General features: G+C 38.6%; 1 protein-coding gene across 1 annotated transcript; it reads left to right on the top strand.

The window, feature by feature from the left end:
- Window positions 1-15,008: 15,008 nt before the first annotated feature.
- On the top strand, window positions 15,009-16,954 carry LOC122027420 (F-box protein At1g10780-like). The gene is made up of 3 exons (XM_042586372.1): window positions 15,009-15,853; window positions 16,071-16,351; window positions 16,435-16,954. The coding sequence occupies exons 1-3, from the start codon at window positions 15,025-15,027 to the stop codon at window positions 16,669-16,671; spliced, it is 1,347 nt and encodes a 448-aa protein (XP_042442306.1). The 5' UTR covers window positions 15,009-15,024; the 3' UTR covers window positions 16,672-16,954.
- The last annotated feature ends 2,757 nt before the right edge of the window (window positions 16,955-19,711 follow it).

Here is a 19,711-nt window from a genome sequence, read left to right as displayed (position 1 = left end):
TCGGCCACCATCATGTGTGTAACTCTCCACATTAATGCATTAAGTGTCATTAATGTGAAGCCATTAAAGAGAATGGCTTTGTAACTTCCATGAGGTGGCACCCAATGATGATGTGGAGTAACATCATTAGTCCACATCAATGCCAACTCACCAATGAGGTGGCATAAAGTCAAGTCTAACTTGACTTTTCATCTTCCTCACAAGTCAAGTCAAACTTGACCAAATCTCTTCCATGGTTGATCTAATCTAACCATTTGATTCAAGCCAACTTAATATAATGAATCTAATTCATTAAATTAAATTGATCTAATGAGTCATAATCTAAATTAGACTCATTGTATACATGAATCAACTTGAGTCTAACTCAATTAGCCCAATTTGGATTACTCTTAATCCAATTGGATCCATCAAATGAATCAAGTCCTCTTGGTTCATCATATGAACCTAATCTCCATCTAATTATCCTTAGTGTGTGACCCTATAGGTTCTTGTAACGTTGGCAATACCCCTAAACCCATTTAGGAGCATAAGTAATGAGCGGTATTTAGCAACACATCATTACTACCCAAGTTACAAGAATGTTGACATCCAACATCACCTTGTGACTACTAGTTGTGACTCCTCACAATATATTGTTGGTGCAACCTTAGGTCAAGGTTGACCTGGTTGACCAGACTCGAGTTGACTTGACTCGAGTTGTGTTTTGATATTTGACGAGTTATGTTTGACAATGTTTGACGTGAACAGAAAAGTTGTATCTTGATGTTTTACAAGGATACAAGCTTGGGAGATTGTGGGTGCAACCCGTGGTCAAGGTTGACCTGGTTGACCCGAGGTGAGTTGACCAGACATCTGGTGAAAAGTCCAAGCAGGGAGCTTGGCACGGGAAAAGTCCAAGTATGGAGACTTGGCACGGAGAAGTCCAAGTATGGGAACTTGGCAAGTGGAAGTCGGAGAGAGCTCGGTAGCTCGTTCTCCGGACTAGGTCAGAGAGGGCTCGGTAGCTCGTTCTCTGGACCGGATGTGGAAAGTCCTGGTGAGTGAAGCCAGGCAGACGGATAAGTCCTGGTGACTGAAGCCAGGCAGTGGGAAAGTCCTGGTGAGTGAAGCCAGGCAATTGTGAAAACCCTAGTGAGTGAAGCTAGGTGAAAGTCCTGGTGAGTGAAGCCAGGCAGTGGGAAAGTCCTGGTGAGTGAAGCCAGGCAGTGGGAAAGTCCTGGTGAGTGAAGCCAGGCAGTTGGAAAGTCCTGGTGAGTGAAGCCGGGCAAGGGAAAATCCAGATGGATCAAGGGTGATCGGACATCTGGTGTTGAGAAGGTCAAGTAGGTCAAGGGAGTGACCGGATACTTGACATGAAGAGAAAAGTCCAAGTGGGTCAAAGGGATTGACCGGACACTTAGTGGGGAGTCTTAGCAGGTCAAGGGAGTGACCGGATGCTAAGCATGATGTACCAAGAGGTCAAGGTTGACCGGATATTGGTTTGGACTTAGTTTGGGCAAAAACCAAGACCTGGATCGGTCTGGAGATCGATCAGAAAGCGATCAGTGTGCCTCTATGAGCTTACTGATCGGTCTGGGGACCGATCAGCAGGAAGCCTGATCGGTCCCCGGGACCGATCAGGGTACGCACAGAGAGTTGGGCAACTCTCTGTGAAAGCATTCTGATCGGTCTAGGGACCAATCAGCATAGAGCCTGATCGGTCTCCATCACCGATCAGAAGAACCCTGGACCGATCAGGGTGGAGCCTGATCGGTCCAGGCCTAGCGCTAGGTTATTTCGGGCTTCTGTGTTCTGGCCTTTTTGCTTGCAGGTTCGCAGGTTGGCTCAGGATATCAGAGGTTATAAAAGGAGATCGAGGGCTGCTACAGTTAATATTCTTCAACTTCTCCGAAGCTTCTGCTTCTTCTTGATCTTCTTCTTGCTTCTGCAAGTTATTGCTTCTGCTGTTCTAGAGCTTTGTTAAGCTCGCTTCCGAAGCTTCGCGTGAGCTTCCTCGACTTCTTCGACTGGTTTCAGCTGCTGCTGTGATTCTGTGAAGTTGGTGCTTCATCTACAGATTTCAGTCGACGACGAGAAGGCAAGCAAGAGTTGTTACATTCATCTTTATATTTGTATCTTGCTGTGCTTCTTGTACTTGTACTCTAATCTTGCTGTTGCAAGAGTTTGTGGTGAGGTTTCTCCACCCAGAAGGAGTTCTTATTAACCGGTTTTCCGGGGACTCATCCACCGACGGATTGATAGGCTTCGTCCACCTTACGGACACGCCGAGGAGTAGGAGTTTCATCTCCGAACCTCGTTACATCGTCGAGTTCGAGTTTGATGTTTGATCTTTCCTTTTTTGCGTTTCTATTTGTTATTTTCGCTGCACTAACCCTAATCGTAGGAAAAACGAAAGAATTTGAGGTCGGCTATTCACACCCCCCTCTCTAGCCGCGCCCATCGATCCTAACAAGTGGTATCAGAGCGAGGTCGCTCTTCGTTGGATCAACACCCGGGGGAACACGAGCTAGAGAATGGAGTTATTTGGAGAAGACGTCACAATTCCACCTTTCTACGATCGCGACGACTTCGCGTTTTGGAAGGTAAAAATGAAGTACTTTCTTATGACTAACCTTGAAAATTGGAGTTGTGTTCAATTAGGTTTCAAGCCTCCGATGGACAAGAAAGGAGAAACCCTAGAGAAGAAGGAGTGGACCAAGGAACAAGTCCACCAATCCCTAGTCAACGATGAGGTATTGAAAATTTTTGAATTTTCTTTACCTAATGATGTTTTGTGTAGGATAGGTGGATATAACGATGCCAAGGAGTTGTGGAACAACTTGGCAAAGTTCCATGAGGAGAACTCCACTTCAAGTCATGAAGAGGAGTCAAGTGAGTCAAGTAGCTCACTTCATGGAGGAATGGATTTAGAAGTTGAGGGCCACTCAACATCTAAAGAAGAAGAGGAGGAGAGTTCTTCTTCAAGTTCGGAGCAAGAAGAAGAAGCTTCTACCTCCGGAAGGGATGAAGGAGAGAGTCTTCATCCATCCTCAACCCTAGGTAACTCAAGCATTTCAATTTCAAATAAATTACACATAATGTGCTTTGAGTGTAGGGAGTATGGACATTACAAGAGTAAGTGTCCAAGGAGGATTAGGAAGACTCCACCGGCACCAAAAGTCAAGAAAGTCGGAGTCCCGATATGCAAGGGCAAGGAGCACGTGGTGTGCTTCCAATGCAAGCGAAAGGGATACTATAGGAGCCAATGTCCGAGGGGGAGGCAACCTCACAAGGACAAGAAACCAAGCACATCGATAGGGGGAGCTAAGGCAAACCCTAAGGTAACCTTTAAGGCTCATTATTGCAATTCTAATAAGACACATGCTAGTAGTTTTATTGCAATTGCTAATAATGATAAGCATGTTAATTATAGGAATCAATATATGTGCTTAGGTGCTAAACATGTTAGCTTGAATAAGGACAACTCTAGAAATGTCAACCCTAGGATTAACTCATCTAAGGTTAAGGGAAACCTAGATAGGAATCCCAAAACTACTAGACATATGCCTAGGAGTACCTCAAAGAACAATGAAAAATTAAAACTTGAGGTATTAGAAAAGGAGAATCAAGTCTTGAGGTCAAGACTTGACACTTTAGAAAAGACCCTTAAGAATTTGGAGAAATCATCTTTAGGGCCTAAGGGTCAAAAGCAAAAGCCCAAGGACATGAGAGGTTTGAGTCACAAACCTAAGTCTCAAGTGGTCAAGCCCACTTATCATAATGTTCCATTCGATTATGGAACAAGACCTAGGGTTAGGAAGACCATCACCAAGGTCACAAGGGGAGTCACCCCTAGAGTTGATCTTGATGAGTCCCAAATGGCCAAGGCTTTAAAGCCTAAGAGGGTCATTAGGAGGGTTGCTAGGGAAGTCATCCCTAGTGAATATTTAGTGAACCCAATGAGCTCAAATATGTATTGGGTTCCTAGGAGCGTGATTTCATCACGCTAGATGAGTTAGGGTGTGCCAACCTTACTTGAATAGGTAGTTAACCTAATCATGGCAAAAGGTGGCACTTTAGGAATTTTCAAGGTGCAATCAAGCCTTGAAAATGAAATTGAAAATTATTCCTAAGGTGATTAGGATGTGCCAATCACATTTGAGGAGTTCTCTTAGGTCAATTTAATTGGCACATAGTGATCTAAACATCCTTGGTATGTGATTTTAGGTCTATTACACTTAGGAATATAGAATTTATGGCAAAATGATCAAAATTATCAAAAATGGCAACTAAGGCTAGAATTAGGTATTTTCTATACCTTTATATATTATTTGCCATGTATTGTTTGTCATATGTCATGTCATGACATCATATTTATTTTATGATAATTTAAAATGTCATGATAATGCTTAGGTTAGTTAAATGTCATGCTTTATTTAAGTTTCATACTTTATGTCATGACATCATGACATTGGCACATGTTTCCATTTATGATACAATTATATGCCATGTCATCATCTTGTGCATTAATGATCAATTAACTTGATTTAAGGATAAGAAACACAATTTGATATGGAGATCAAATAGTTGTTTAGAAAAATACATGAGAACTTAGAATAAGCTAACCTAAATCCATATCTCACATCAAAATTGACTTGGATGTATTTTTGATACACCTTAGATGTGTGTGAGATATTAGGATGATGAGTTAGGATCAAGGTGCATAGTTCTTGTACCTAGATGAGCCTAATTCGAAATTGGGGATCATAGGGAAAGCTTATGTACAAGTCATGTACATTTAGCCCAAAGATTGTGGTCCTAAATTAAATGGTTTAAAATCATTTCAAAATTGATTTGAAAAACCTTGATGAAGCTTTTCTAGTGATAGCATTCATCATTGAGCAAAGTGATACAAAGATGAGTTAACTTTGAGCTATTTCAAAGACTTTTGAACTTTGTATCAAGATTTGAAAATGGAACTTATTTTCATAGAAAACTATTTTTCCATGATAGTATATGTTATGAGGAGTGTATTCTCAAAATTTTACAATTTTTAGAATTTTCTGTGATTTTCTAGAGGTTTCTGAATTTCGGGAGAAGAAATCAGAAATCAGAAATCAGAGTTGTGGACCGATCAGAGGGGATTCTGATCGGTCCAGGGGTGCCTGGATCGGTCACCGTGACCGATCCAGGGAATCCCTGATCGGTCTGGTGACCGATCAAGGCGTGCCAAGTTGCTGAATTTCAACTATTGACTGAAATTTCAGCTACGGAAGTTGGTGGTTTAGAGTTATAAAGGTTTGAAACTCACCAAGACATTGTTGGTGCAATGGTCAAGGGGGAGTTGACCTTTAGGGGGAGTTTTTACTCCTAAAGACTTGAGTGATATGGGATTATCACTAAGTTAATTGTTGGACCTTAGTATCAAGGGGGAAATTAAGAGTTTCAATGAAAGGTATGAGACTTTCATTAGGAAGAAACTCTTGACCTTGATTCACTCTTTTTGATGTGTGTCAAAAAGGGGGAGAGTAGAAAGGAGAATGGAGAGTGTCTAGAGAATATTCAGGGAAGAACATTGGAAAACCTAAGTTAGGTTATCGGGTTAACATAACTTGATTATGGGTTTGATTATGGGTTTTGTCAAACATCAAAAAGGGGGAGATTGTTGGTGCAACCTTAGGTCAAGGTTGACATGGTTGACCAGACTCGAGTTGACTTGACTCGAGTTGTGTTTTGATGTTTGACGAGTTATGTTTGACAATGTTTGACGTGAACAGAAAAGTTGTATCTTGATGTTTTACAAGGATACAAGCTTGGGAGATTGTGGGTGCAACCCGTGGTCAAGGTTGACCTGGTTGACCCGAGGTGAGTTGACCAGACATCTGGTGAAAAGTCCAAGCAGGGAGCTTGGCACGGGAAAAGTCCAAGTATGGAGACTTGGCACGGAGAAGTCCAAGTATGGGAACTTGGCAAGTGGAAGTCGGAGAGGGCTCGGTAGCTCGTTCTCCGGACTAGGTCAGAGAGGGCTCGGTAGCTCGTTCTCTGGACCGGATGTGGAAAGTCCTGGTGAGTGAAGCCAGGCAGACGGATAAGTCCTGGTGAGTGAAGCCAAGCAGTTGTGAAAACCCTAGTGAGTGAAGCTAGGTGAAAGTCCTGGTGAGTGAAGCCAGGCAGTGGGAAAGTCCTGGTGAGTGAAGCCAGGCAGTTGGAAAGTCCTGGTGAGTGAAGCCGGGCAAGGGAAAATCCAGATGGATCAAGGGTGACCGGACATCTGGTGTTGAGAAGGTCAAGTAGGTCAAGGGAGTGACCGGATACTTGACACGAAGAGAAAAGTCCAAGTGGGTCAAAGGGATTGACCGGACACTTGGTGGGGAGTCTTAGCAGGTCAAGGGAGTGACCGGATGCTAAGCATGATGTACCAAGAGGTCAAGGTTGACCGGATATTGGTTTGGACTTGGTTTGGGCAAAAACCAAGACCTGGATCGGTCTGGAGACCGATCAGAAAGCGATCAGTGTGCCTCTGTGAGCTTACTGATCGGTCTGGGGACCGATCAGCAGGAAGCCTGATCGGTCCCCGGGCCCGATCAGGGCACGCACAGAGAGTTGGGCAACTCTCTGTGAAAGCATTCTGATCGGTCTGGGGACCGATCAGCATAGAGCCTGATCGGTCTCCATGACTGATTAGAAGAACCCTGGACCGATCAGGGTGGAGCCCGATCGGTCCAGGCCTAGCCGTTGTGACTCAACGGCTAGGTTATTTCGGGCTTCTGTGTTCTGGCCTTTTTGCTTGCAGGTTCGCAGGTTGGCTCAGGATATCAGAGGTTATAAAAGGAGATCGAGGGCTGCTACAGTTAATATTCTTCAACTTCTCCGAAGGTTCTGCTTCTTCTTGATCTTCTTCTTGCTTCTGCAAGTTATTGCTTCTGCTGTTCTAGAGCTTTGTTAAGCTCGCTTCCGAAGCTTCGCGTGAGCTTCCTCGACTTCTTCGACTGGTTTCAGCTGCTGCTGTGATTCTGTGAAGTTGGTGCTTCATCTACAGATTTCAATCGACGACGAGAAGGCAAGCAAGAGTTGTTACATTCATCTTTATATTTGTATCTTGCTGTGCTTCTTGTACTTGTACTCTAATCTTGCTGTTGCAAGAGTTTGTGGTGAGGTTTCTCCACCCAGAAGGAGTTCTTATTAGCCGATTTTCCTGGGACTCATCCACCGACGGATTGATAGGCTTCGTCCACCTTACGGACACGCCGAGGAGTAGGAGTTTCATCTCCGAACCTCGTTACATCGTCGAGTTCTAGTTTGAGGTTTGATCTTTCCTTTTTTTCGTTTCTATTTGTTATTTCCGCTGCACTAACCCTAATCGTAGGAAGAAACGAACGAATTTGAGGTCGGCTATTCACACCCCCCCTCTCTAGCCGCGTCCATCGATCCTAACATATATGACAAGTGTCCTTCTATCCTAGACATCTAGATTGGCCAATGTGAGGCATAGACCGTGTCATCCTCTGACCAATCTAAATCTTGAACTCCAAGTAGACTCACTAAATCAAATGAGCTCAATATCCTATATTGACTCATTTGGGCATGGCCATGCACTTCGTGGTCTCACTCTATCAAGAATACCGATGTCACTCCCGTCATATAGGAGGGATAGATCTCATCTACATCACTCACATCCCTCTGCATAATTTGTTACATACCCAGTAATCGCCTTTATAGTCCACCCAGTTACGGGTGACGTTTGACGAAACTAAAGTACATAACTCCTTATGTAGGGAACCATGGTGACTTCAGGTCTAAGGACTAGTAGTCATACTAATAGCCACATGAGAAAGTATATGACACTCATATAACGATCCATGATACTTTCTCATGGCGGGTCATTCAGTATACATTCTCTAATGCATACCCATGTGTCAACTTGATATCTCTATATCCATGACTTGTGAGATCAAGTCATCGAGTTGACCTACATGCTAGTCTCATTAACATTGTCCTTGAATGTTAATACTCGACTAGGAATGATTTAGAGTAGTGTTCCCTATATCATCTCACTATCGGTTCAACTAACCGATTGATATAGGTAAGAACCTTCTACTCAAGGACGTTACTATACTTAGTTTATTTGGCACCAATACAAGTAAGTATAATAACCAAAAACCAAATGCCTTTATTTATATAGAATATGATACAACAAGTCCAAAATACAATCATCAAATAATTGGCTCTAGGGCTCTAGCTAACACTATGTATCCACCACCATCCCCTTTGTGTAAGGTCAGATCTACAACACTGGGCTATGTTCTCTGTTTAATGCCAATACCCTTCTCCACTCTATTGCAACCTACTGATACATCTAGCTCCACCATCGGTCATGGCCACATGATCGGGTTTTGTTGACCACTCCAGTTCTAGCACCACCACCATCTAATGAGAGAGGGCATCACCAGTTAGAAGCTGAAATTTAGGTATATTTTCGATTAAACAGTAATGTTGTTTGATAACGTAGAAGACTCAATACATGAGTTCTGATTTTTATGGATTTTGAGTAGTTAACCAAGTAATTGGTTAGAAATGTGGATTGAAGATTTAAATGGATTTAGGTTGGTTAAATTCTTATCATTGGTAGGTTGGTTAAAGGATGGTGCTTAATCAATTAAGGTGATAAGAGATAATGGGGTGGTAGATTCATTGATTAGCTGAATTCATTAGTTGGTTTGTTAATTCATGACTTGATTAGATCATTGATGCATGTTAAAAGGAAAGGTTAACTAATTGGGTTAGATTAATTCCATATGAGTAGTACTTAATATTGAGAATTAATAAGAGATTAATGAGAATATGATTGTTGATAGGGGTAATTTAATTATGTTATCAGATGAATTAAGTATGTTGGATTCATGATGAGTTAACTTATTAATAAATAGATTATTACATAGATCAATTAAAGAGTTGATAATCTTAGGTTAAACTTAATCATTCAATGGGTTTGATTAATCGAGGTTAATCATTTTGATTAAGGTTCCCTAATTAGTTTATGATTTGGTTTAGCTAGATGTTACATATGTGATTAGCTAAATTGCACATTATATGATTGCAGAACTTTAATTTGGGATGAGCATCTCAACGTGGGAATTATTTTGGCACGAGCCATATTTGAGGTAGATAGTTCTTGCTTGTCTTCTTTAGATCTTTGATCTTAGTGCATGAGTTATAATTTGATTGGTAGTTTTATTACCTTGACATTATTCATATTATTGCTTGAGCTTGATACTTATGTTGCTTGACCTTAGAGATGATTCATTTTATATCTATATAGTCTTATTATTCTTCATGCATGATTTTGTTATATATGTATGATATTACCATACCATAGTGTAGGATGTTGGACATCCTGCTATACTCCTGGTTAATGATTTGAGTTTGTGCTTATTGTTAGGATAATCATACCATAGTATAGGATATCGAATATCATACTAGACTCTTGTTTATTATGTATGCTCATGCTTATACATTAGTAAGACCATATTGTAGTGTAGGGTATCAAGTATCCTACTAGACCCTTATTTTTATTTAGGTTCATTCCTATACGCTAGTGAGGTTAGACGAAGGTATGGTTATAGAGTGCTATATTGGATGAGATTATTTATTTTCTACTTATCATTACATTTTATATCTTGACAATCATTGTCTCTTATTCGTGGTTGAGAGAGTCATCAACGATCCTTGGTATATCCTATTGACTATTGTCTCTCATTCTTGGTTGAGAGAGTTGTCAGCGATTATGATACATACGACTGCCCACGAGACATTCGTAGTAGCTAGTTCGACCTTGTCTGCCCACAAGATTGTACGTGGTGTGAGTTCGCCTACAGATAGTGAATATTTACTTACTCTGATTGCTCACATGACTATCCGTGGTAGAGCGTTTCTCTTACAGTTTGTGCTTGTTATATACTCGCTATATATTGGTCATGTTTTTGTTGGTACAGATTTGAATGTACTACATGTACACCGATTTATTGGTTATACCTAGTTAAGTAGGTTAGAGTATCCACATCAGCTATCCTATCTAAAGATTTTACCCTAAATTTTAGATAGGGTAGCTAAAAAACCTTTACATCAGCTACCCTATCCATTCCCTAAATTTAGGGGGCGTTTGGTTTAGGAGAATAAGAGTGAAGAATAGGAATAACAATCATTGATTGTCATTATTGATGTTTGGATTATAGGAATGGAAATACAAATAAGGGAATGAATCCTTATAATTGGGAAATGACTCATTCCCATGTCTCCTCCCCTTCAATGAGTCATCACTCTATTTTCAACAATCAAAATATTTCCTTATTCCCAAAATACCCTTGACCCAAAACTAAAATTTTTCCCCCTAATATCAAATATCAAAATATATTTATTTAATTTTTCTTTCATATCACTTTCTCTCTCCTTGTTCTCTCTCATCATATTTTCTCTCTCCTCATTTTATCACTCACTTTCTTTCTCCTTAATCTCTCTCGTCACACTTTCTTTCCTCTTTTTTTTTCTCATTACACTTTCTCACTCATCACACTTTCTCTCTCCTTAATATCTTCCATCACACTCTCTTTCCTCTATTTTTTCTCATCACACTTTCTCTCTCATCAAGCTTTCTATCTCATCACACTTTCTTTCTCCTCGATCTCTCCCATCACACTCTCTCCCTTTTTTTCTCAACATACTTTCTCTCTCATCATACTTTCTCTCTCCTTAATCTCTCCATCACATTTGCTTTCCTATTTTTTCTCATCACACTTTCTCTTTCATCATACTCTCTCTCTCCTCAATATCTCCCATCACATTCGCTTTCCTATTTGTTCTCATTACACTTTCTCTTTTATCATACTTTCTCTCTTCTCAATTTCTCCCATCACACTCTCTCTCCTTATTTTTTCTCATTACACTTTCTCTCTCTTCATTCTCTCTCATCATATTTTCTCTCTCATCTTTTATCATCATACTCTCTCCCATCGCACTCTTTCCTCATTTTCTCTCATTGCACTTTCTCTCTCTTCATTCTTTCCCATCATATTTTCTCTCTCATCATACTTTCTCTCACATTCAACTTTCTCTCAAATCTAATTTTTTCTCTTATTTTCCTTTAAGAGTAAAAAAGGAAATTTTAATTTATTCTGATAGAAAATATTCAACTAACCAAACATTACTTTTAAGAGTGATATCCATGTTCATACCTATTTCCATTCCATAATACTATGATTCTCATTCCGATTCCTATTCCTAGAAAAGAACCAAACACCCCCTTATATTTGATAAATAGTAATTTTCTAAATTTAGGGAATGAAACATCTATCCTAAAAATAAAATAAAATAAAATTTCTTTTTAATCTCTCTCCTTCCACTCATTCTTTTCAATCTCTCTCTTTCCATACATTTCATAAATATAATAATAATAAAATAGAAGAAAGAGATGAAAATAATAAAAAAATTAAGGATGATAGAAATTTTAGGGTGGTTGATGTAGTGTAGTGAAAAGTGATTGTCTAAATTTAATAAAGTGTGTTATTTACCCTCAATTTTAGATATAGTGATAATGACACTAATGTGGATGCTCTTAGTGGGTATTATGTTATTGGTTGTGCTTTTAGTTAGCAGTTGATTATATTGACTCTCTTACTTTAGTAGTAAGTGTTGGGTGCTACTTGGAATTCCATTCTGTTTCCCCTGTACAAAAATTTGTACAAGTATAGAATTTTTCCTAACAACCCATGTGTTCTTCAAAAATTAAACTTGGATTGCAAACGAAACTTAACATTATTAATCCAAGTTCAACTCATGTGTTCTTCAGAAATTAAACCATATTACAGAAGTTGATTAAATATCTATTTCAAGAATTGACTTCCAAGTCGTTGGTGAGGCACTTAGCTTTCTTGGTTATGGGATCATCCACCACTTTCTAGACAAAGTATTTCAAAGAAATTGAATATTTAAACTCCTTACAGTAAACCCTAGGTTTAACTACAGAGAACTCAATTGAAGTACAAAATCGATAGCCTCTTGTGTTGGTATTTCAGGATCCATACAAAGAAAAACTAAACTAGTTTCGCTGCGGAATAAAGAACTGGTTGTACCTTTCTTTGTAGACAAAGATCTCTTGATCTTCTGCTATATTCCTCTCCTCCTCTTGGACGTCGTGTGGGCGACGATCTACCAAGACAAAGACACCCGACTTTCTCCTTCTTTTCCAAACTTTCGGCCACCAAAGAATGTAAAGTGAAGAGGCGCCTCCTCCTTCTTCTTCTTCTCCTCCAAGCAACCGGCTACCAAGTGCTTCTTCTCTTCTTCTCGTTCAAGCCGTGACCACCAAGGTGAGATGGGCACCGGCCCTAGAGGGAAGAAAGGGAAGAAGTGGGGCACCGACTTAAAGAGAGATAGAGAGAAGAAGAGGCCGACCACCAAAGAGAATAAAAGAGAGAGAACTTAGGTTGTGTTATTTTATAAGGCACCATCTACCTCTCTTTTATACTCTTTGCTAGTGGCAAAAAAGGAAAGTTTTAATAAAATTTTCCTTTTATTTCTATTGTGGATGGTTTACAAAAAAGGAAAGATTTTAACAAAATTAAAATCTCTCTTTTAAACCATTGTAAATAGTTATAAAAGGAAAGATAACAAAATTTTGTTTAAACAAAATCTTCCTTTAATTCCTATAATGCTTATTTACAAAAAAAGGAAAGATTTTAACAAAATTAAAATATCTTTTTTAAACCATTGTAGATAACCATAAAAGGAAAGATTTTAAAAATATTTTATTTTAAATAAAAACTTTCTTTTCTCTTCTTTTATGGTATGGCCGACCCCTTTCTTGGACACCAAGCAAGGCTTGGACGACCCACATCTTGGACACCAAGCAAGGCTTGGCTGGCCCCTTGCTTGGGCATCAAGCATGGATGTGGCCGACCCCTTTCATGGGTAGGAAGGATAATCAAAATGGGTGAATGCGAGACTTTATAGAGGCTGCAACAGGGACCTAGAAGAGGAATTGGTTTTGACCTCCTGATGAGCTTAAGCTTCCTGTGTTCGACCCAAACACCTAACTCAAGTTCATCAATAATAACTCATACCACTAAAGAGTTATTATTGAACTACAACACCAATCCCATATTACATTATGAGCTCCTTCTTATCATGAGTGCATTAATCTCCTTGTGTTTAAGATATCGAATGTCCATTAATTAAATGAGTTACTGACAACTCACTTAATTAACATCTAACTCCAAAAGTAGTACCATTTAACTTCATTGTCGTGTCGGAACTAAGTCCACCTGCAGGGTTTACATGACAATCCTTATGAGTTCCTTAAGGGGACATCATCAACCTAGATAACTAGGACACAATTTCCTTCTATAATCAACAACACACCATATAAATAATATTATTTTCCAACTTATCGGGCATATTGATTTAATGAATAAATCTCATCCATTGATAAATTAAAGAAATAAATACTAAGTACATGTGCTTGTTATTATATCGGGATTAAGAGTACGCACATCCATAATAACAGAGGTTCTGTTCTTTTATACAGTCAGTATTAAAGGAACAACCTCAAATGGTCCTGCTCAATACACACATAGTGTACTATTGTAATTTTATAGTCAAGATAAACTAATACCAAATTACACTACAACCATTCCAATGGTTTGTTCCAATCCATCTTGGTTGTGAGCTACTATTTATAATTTATAAGGAACTGATAACATGATCTTCTGTGTGACACCACATCCCATGTTATCTATAATATAAATTAAATGAACAACTACATTTAACTAAATGCAGTCATTTGACCAATGTGATTCTCATTTCAAAATAAATATTTATACAAAAAAATTAGACTTTTAATATACATTCTAACAGTAAGTATTTTTACTAGAGACTATATTTCCATTGATTTTTTACACTATATTGCTCATGTACTATCTGTCTTATACCTATTGAGTTCTTGTACTCACTATCTCTTATTTTTTCCTTTGACTTTCAGGTTAGCAAATAAATGATGTGTTGTGTTGTTTAGAGGTCCTAACTGCTAGTCTCACTCGAGCTCAGATCCTTTTCGAGCCGTTTGAGTTACTTTCCATTGTTTTTATTTACGATTTTCTTCTTGTATCAGTTTTGAGCTTTATTAGAATTATATAACTTTTATTTCGGTTGGTTAGTATATTCATATACTCATGTATACATATACGCATTGTCATTTGAGACTTGGTAATATTATATTACATTGGTGTTTATGTTGGTTTGGTCTAAGTTCGTATACCCTCGGGGTATGACACTAAGATGTTATAATATTATCGAAAGAATAAGCTAAACCCTAAATCTTGTGGGCCTAATATGCATTATATTATCCACAACGTGAATCTGATATGAAATCATATCAAATATACATTATGCATACTTGCATGCATGCTTCTAAAAGAGAGAGGAAAGAAAAAAGATATTACATATATAAGGAAAGAGTGAGAAAAAAATGAAGCCGTACAACGAGAAAAATAGATAATTGAGTGTACACTTTGATAAATACTAAAATATAGTACATCTTTTGATTAATTCGTAAACTTAAATATATCCTTTGATAAATTATCAATACAATAATATTTGCAATACTTGTTCTATTAGAGAACATCAGAGTTTTGGTTTGGAATTGGTGAATAAAAATGAATAGGAAAGAAGAAAGAAAATAAAAGTCAGATCATATCTGGGCTAATCATTTGTACGTCAATGTCGAATTTTAGACTCATAATAAATTTTAAGTTTTCTTCAATTGAATTTGGAATATAAAATAAATAAAGACCTCCAATATTTTAAACCGAGGCTCATTTCAAACGCCGAATGAATTATTTAAGTACCGACGGGAACCTTCCGGGAAAGGGCAACCAACCCAACGGTCTAAAGATATTTTGAAATTTCCAAATTGGGCGGGCGAAACCGAACCAAATTTTAGACCAAAACACGGCGACCTCAATTTCAAATTTGAACCCAGCGCACTCAAATCTCATGCTATTCTTGACACCCCACTCCTCCTCCCAGACATTCCATCGAACAGTTTGCTTGCTTTCTTGCCCTTCTTCCGCATCCGCCATGGATTCGCTGCCAGACGCCATCGTCCACCACATCCTCTGCAGTCTGAGCAACGCTCGCGACGTCGCCGCCTGTTCCTGCGTCTCACGGTACTGGAACGAGGCCGTGCCCTACATCCCCTCCCTCTATTTCCCCCGCAACTCCTTGGATGGTGCTGCGGCCGCCGACGCCACCATCGGCCGCATGGTCGCCTCCGCCGTCTGCCTCCAGGATCTCATCGTCTATTGTCCCTTCTCCTCCGCGTCCCTCGCCTCCTGGCTCGACCTTCGCTGCGGCACCCTCCGCTCCCTCGAGCTCCGGATGGACGGCATCGCCTCTAAGCCGGCCTCTGGGGGCGACGATGAGGCCCCCGCTAATGAGCTCGAATGCATTGGCGTCGCCAGGGGCTTGGAGTCCTTGAAGCTATGGGGCGTGTCGTTGACCACGTCGCCCAATTGGAACTGCTTCGACAAGCTTCGTTTCCTGGAGATCATAGGGGCGACGCTGCGGGACGGTGCTTTGAGTGATGCGTTGCACGCTTGCCCCAACCTCACCGACTTGGCGCTGCTTAGCTGCAACGGGGTCGCCACCCTCTCCATTGAGCTGGAGCGGTTGGAGAACTGCAGGCTCGATTTCTTGGGGCCCGGAAATTGCTCCCTCCATTTAAGTTCCCCAAAGCTTCAGATCTTAGAGATCCAAGGTTTCAGCTGGATTCGAGTCAATCAAGATCACCACATACGAAGGCTCTGCATTGCTAAAAGTTCAGGTGATTAACTTACACCATTTTTTTTTAAACATGCTTGATGCTGTTCGTCTGAATATAATTACTCCGTCTCTGTTTAAATTTCTATCAATTAGTCACTGATGACTGATTAAAATTAACTTGGATGACTTCAAATAATCTGAAACACATACATGGGTTTAGGATCATTTTTATGTGCAATTGTCCAAAGTGGTTTGTTTTTTCCTTGGATTATCAACAGGTAGAGTATATAAGGTGGAGCTAGGGAAGCTACCAGACCTGGAGTTTATGTCCCTCAGAGGGATCCAATGGAGATGGAGTGCAATAAGCTCTATACTGTATTGTGCAAGTGAAGTTAGACATTTGATTATGAAGATTGAATTTTGTGGTGATTTTGACACACTCCAGCCCTTTCCAGAGATTGACTTGGTTGATTTTTTTAACAACCATCCAAGGTTGTGCAAGTTTGAGATTCATGGGGCACTTTTTGCAGCTTTTTGCCAAAAGAATAGCCTGAAAAATGTAAGTTGTAAACAACACAATTCAATCTTTTTATCCAAATCTAAGCAATCAGTAACCATTGCTTATGACTCTTGGTGATGCAGTTGGATTCAAAATTTGTCATACCTTACTTGGAAGAGGTTATCATCACTGTGAGGTCGCCCTTAAATGCTGAGCAGAAGTTGAATACCCTTGAATCCGTGCTAATGTATAGTGTGAAATTGCACAGGATGACTATTAGACTCTCGCAGATGAAGAACTGTAATGAGGCGGCTGATGATTTCTTCAAGGATATATGCAAGTTGAAATATATGAACTATAACGTAGTTCAGATTGAATAAAACAGGTTCCTCTTCGAATTAACTTGAATGATTGAGAAGTCTAGTTGACCATTTCAGATTCAGCAACCATTGAATGACCATTCTTGTTTCTGTTGAAATATTCTCTTGTCAGTGCCTTTTCCTTATTCATTTTCCATCTAATCAGTGGTTGAGACTTGTTGAGGATAACATTTCTTTTACAACATTGTTGCCGTTGTAGACTTCAACTAGTCATGCAAATTTATGTAATTGTATTCTTGATTGAAAAAGACAATCACTGAGACGGATATATATGATTCTAACAGTGATGAGTTTTAATTGCTCTAGTATCTTAGTTTAATCAAGTTTACTGAAAGAACATTGCTCACTTTCTCTAAATTTTTAAAATTGTGAACAATTTGGATAAATTCTTCTTGCTTCTTTCTTAAATTAGTCATACTTGAAGTTTGGATAAACATGAGTTTTTAAGTGCTCTAGTATCTTAGATTAATCAAGTTTATTGTTTTTTTAAAAATTGTGAACAATTTAGGAGAAATTCTTCTTGTTTCTTTCTTAAACTAGTCAGTCTTGGAGTTTGGATAAACTTCTTTATGGCAAAAGTAACTTAGCAGCTCTTTGATTTTTATAATATCAACTGGACAACAGTCATGCATATCCTGTCTACTTTTCCTACAATCTGAATCAAATTACAGATCCTAGCAAAAGTTGTTCCTTCTACCACTTCAGTTTCCTCAACAATGTTTGAACTCTGGAGACTAGTAAATGACTGTACCTAGTTGCAAATAATGATATATTAATTTCCACATACATTGTCCATATGAGTTGTAGTGCTTGTTTTAACTTTCAGAGTTTTTGTTAGTAGGAACTTGTAGATATTGAAGATAATGTTATCAGGAAATTAATATAGATGGTATTTCTAATTCTGTTACTCAATAAATTAACCAAGGATCACATTACTAGATTGCTCATTGATCTTGTAATTCTTGGATCACCAACTTAAAACCAAGGGATTTATTTGTTTCTTACTGGTTAAATAGTTGTGATAGCAATTAACTCAATATTCATTAATGCATCCTAGGAGCCAAGGCTCTTAACTCATATTTGTTCCCTCACAGTCTTGGGCAAAGACCATCAATTTCTAAGAACTTGAGTAATGGTTTAGGAATGAATTTAACTCATAAAGATTGTGGAAATAGTAAATCCTAATATTTGCTAAGAAAAGAACTACAAGCTATCTTCCACAACATAGTTTCCTTTTTTACTAAAACAAACATAGAGTTCTGCTGAAGTACTATTACCGAAGTATCTTGCTTGACTAGTAGTGCAGTAATCAGTTTTTTATTTAAGGTTGTGGAACTTTAATGAGTATTTTTTTTTTTTTTTTGCATTCTTATTCCAAGAAATCATTTTGTTAATTCAATTTGTTAGGTAACTAAGAATGGTTTATGGTTTAGTAACTAATAGCCATATATGGTGTTATATTTTGCACTAACACCTCACTTTTCTTGTTTTCCATGGAAACTCATATCTTCTTGTGTTTCTCTATGTTTTTGCTCCTTTTTCAATATTAATTGTTTTTCCTTTATGGTACATTGACAAAATCATGGACTTCAATTATTTATGCCACAATCATTTTTGAACTCTTTTTAACATCTACACATTTTGTATTATTACTTAGATTGTATGAGCACTCAAATATGACAATATGTGGATTGAATAAGGAACAATTCCATTACTACTATTAATGTTCAAAAAATTCTTGCTTAAGGTTGCTTAGGCATTGCTTAGGCGGTCGGTGGTAGCCCATCACCCTGCTTTTTGCTAAGGCGGTGAGGCATTAATCGGTTGCTTAGGCGGTTGGGCGCCACTTAAGATGCTGTTTGGCACCACCTCCTTGGTGTCGCACGATTTTTTTTTTTTGTCATGAAAAACTAGTCGAATTGATCAATTGATTGATTTGGTAGGGTTTTTTGTGACAGATATAACTTTGCATAATCGATCAGCTGATCAATTTAGCTTGTTGAATTGATCAGATCGATTTAATACGATTTTGTTTGTCGTGAAAACTTTACCGGATCGGTCAATTGATCAATTCAGCTAGTTTTTTTGTGACAAACTTCTTCCCCTTGAATCGATCTATTGATCGATTCAGGAGGGGGGGGGGGGGGAAAGCAGAAAACGTGAATTTGTAAATTATAGGGTTATGTTTTAAACTTTTAATAGGGATTTTTAGTCGTCCTAAACCCTAAACCTCATCGTCTTCTCCCTCCATTTCTTCTCATTTTCTTCAACTTGCCCTAGTTGTTGCCTTTTCTCCTTCCCCTTCTTTTGAAAAATCAATGAGCAGTAAGGAGCTTGTTGCCTTAGCCTCTTCCTCCTTTAGTCTTCATTAAGGAGCTTGCTGTCGTCAAGGCTACCAAGTGCCAACAACGAAAGGAAAATAGCCTTTGTTCTTTCATTTCTAGTCGTAATTGTAGATAACTTTTTCTTCTATTAGGTTAGTAAAATTAATGGGGTGCACAACTAAAGAATGTTTGGCTTTTTGGTTGGTTGTCGCGAGAGCTTTCCGATTTATCTCGATCACTCTAGTGCTAGTTAATAGGGCTAATTGAGTTTATCATTTTTTTTCATTTCTAGCCATTCGTTAATTCTTAATAAAATTTAATTGTATGTTATTTAAATTTTGTATCTTATTGCTTGCCTTGAATTGAGAATTGTCATCTATGAGTTTTCTGAATGCTTGATAACTATTGCTTGTATATTCTTTTATCAATGATTTTTTAAATGCTTGACTTGTAGTAAAATGTCAGGTATTATATCTTCTCAAGCATCTAATTCAATGTCGTCGATTGCTACTCCTTTGAAACGTAATTCAAATGATGTTGGATGAGAATTTACAGAGAGTGGAATCTACAAATTTGGATAAGTTGAAATGTAAGTTGTGCAAAAATATTACTAGTGGTTAGAGGTGTAATCGAGTTGAGTCGAGTCGAATTCTTGAATGTTTGAGTTTGACTTATTTATAATCAAGCCGAGTTCGAGTTTTATTTAACGAATATAT

The sequence above is a fragment of the Zingiber officinale genome, chromosome 10A (assembly GCF_018446385.1).
Source record: "Zingiber officinale cultivar Zhangliang chromosome 10A, Zo_v1.1, whole genome shotgun sequence".
Classification (NCBI taxonomy): Eukaryota; Viridiplantae; Streptophyta; class Magnoliopsida; order Zingiberales; family Zingiberaceae; genus Zingiber; species Zingiber officinale.
This window is presented reverse-complemented; position numbering and strand designations above follow the sequence as displayed.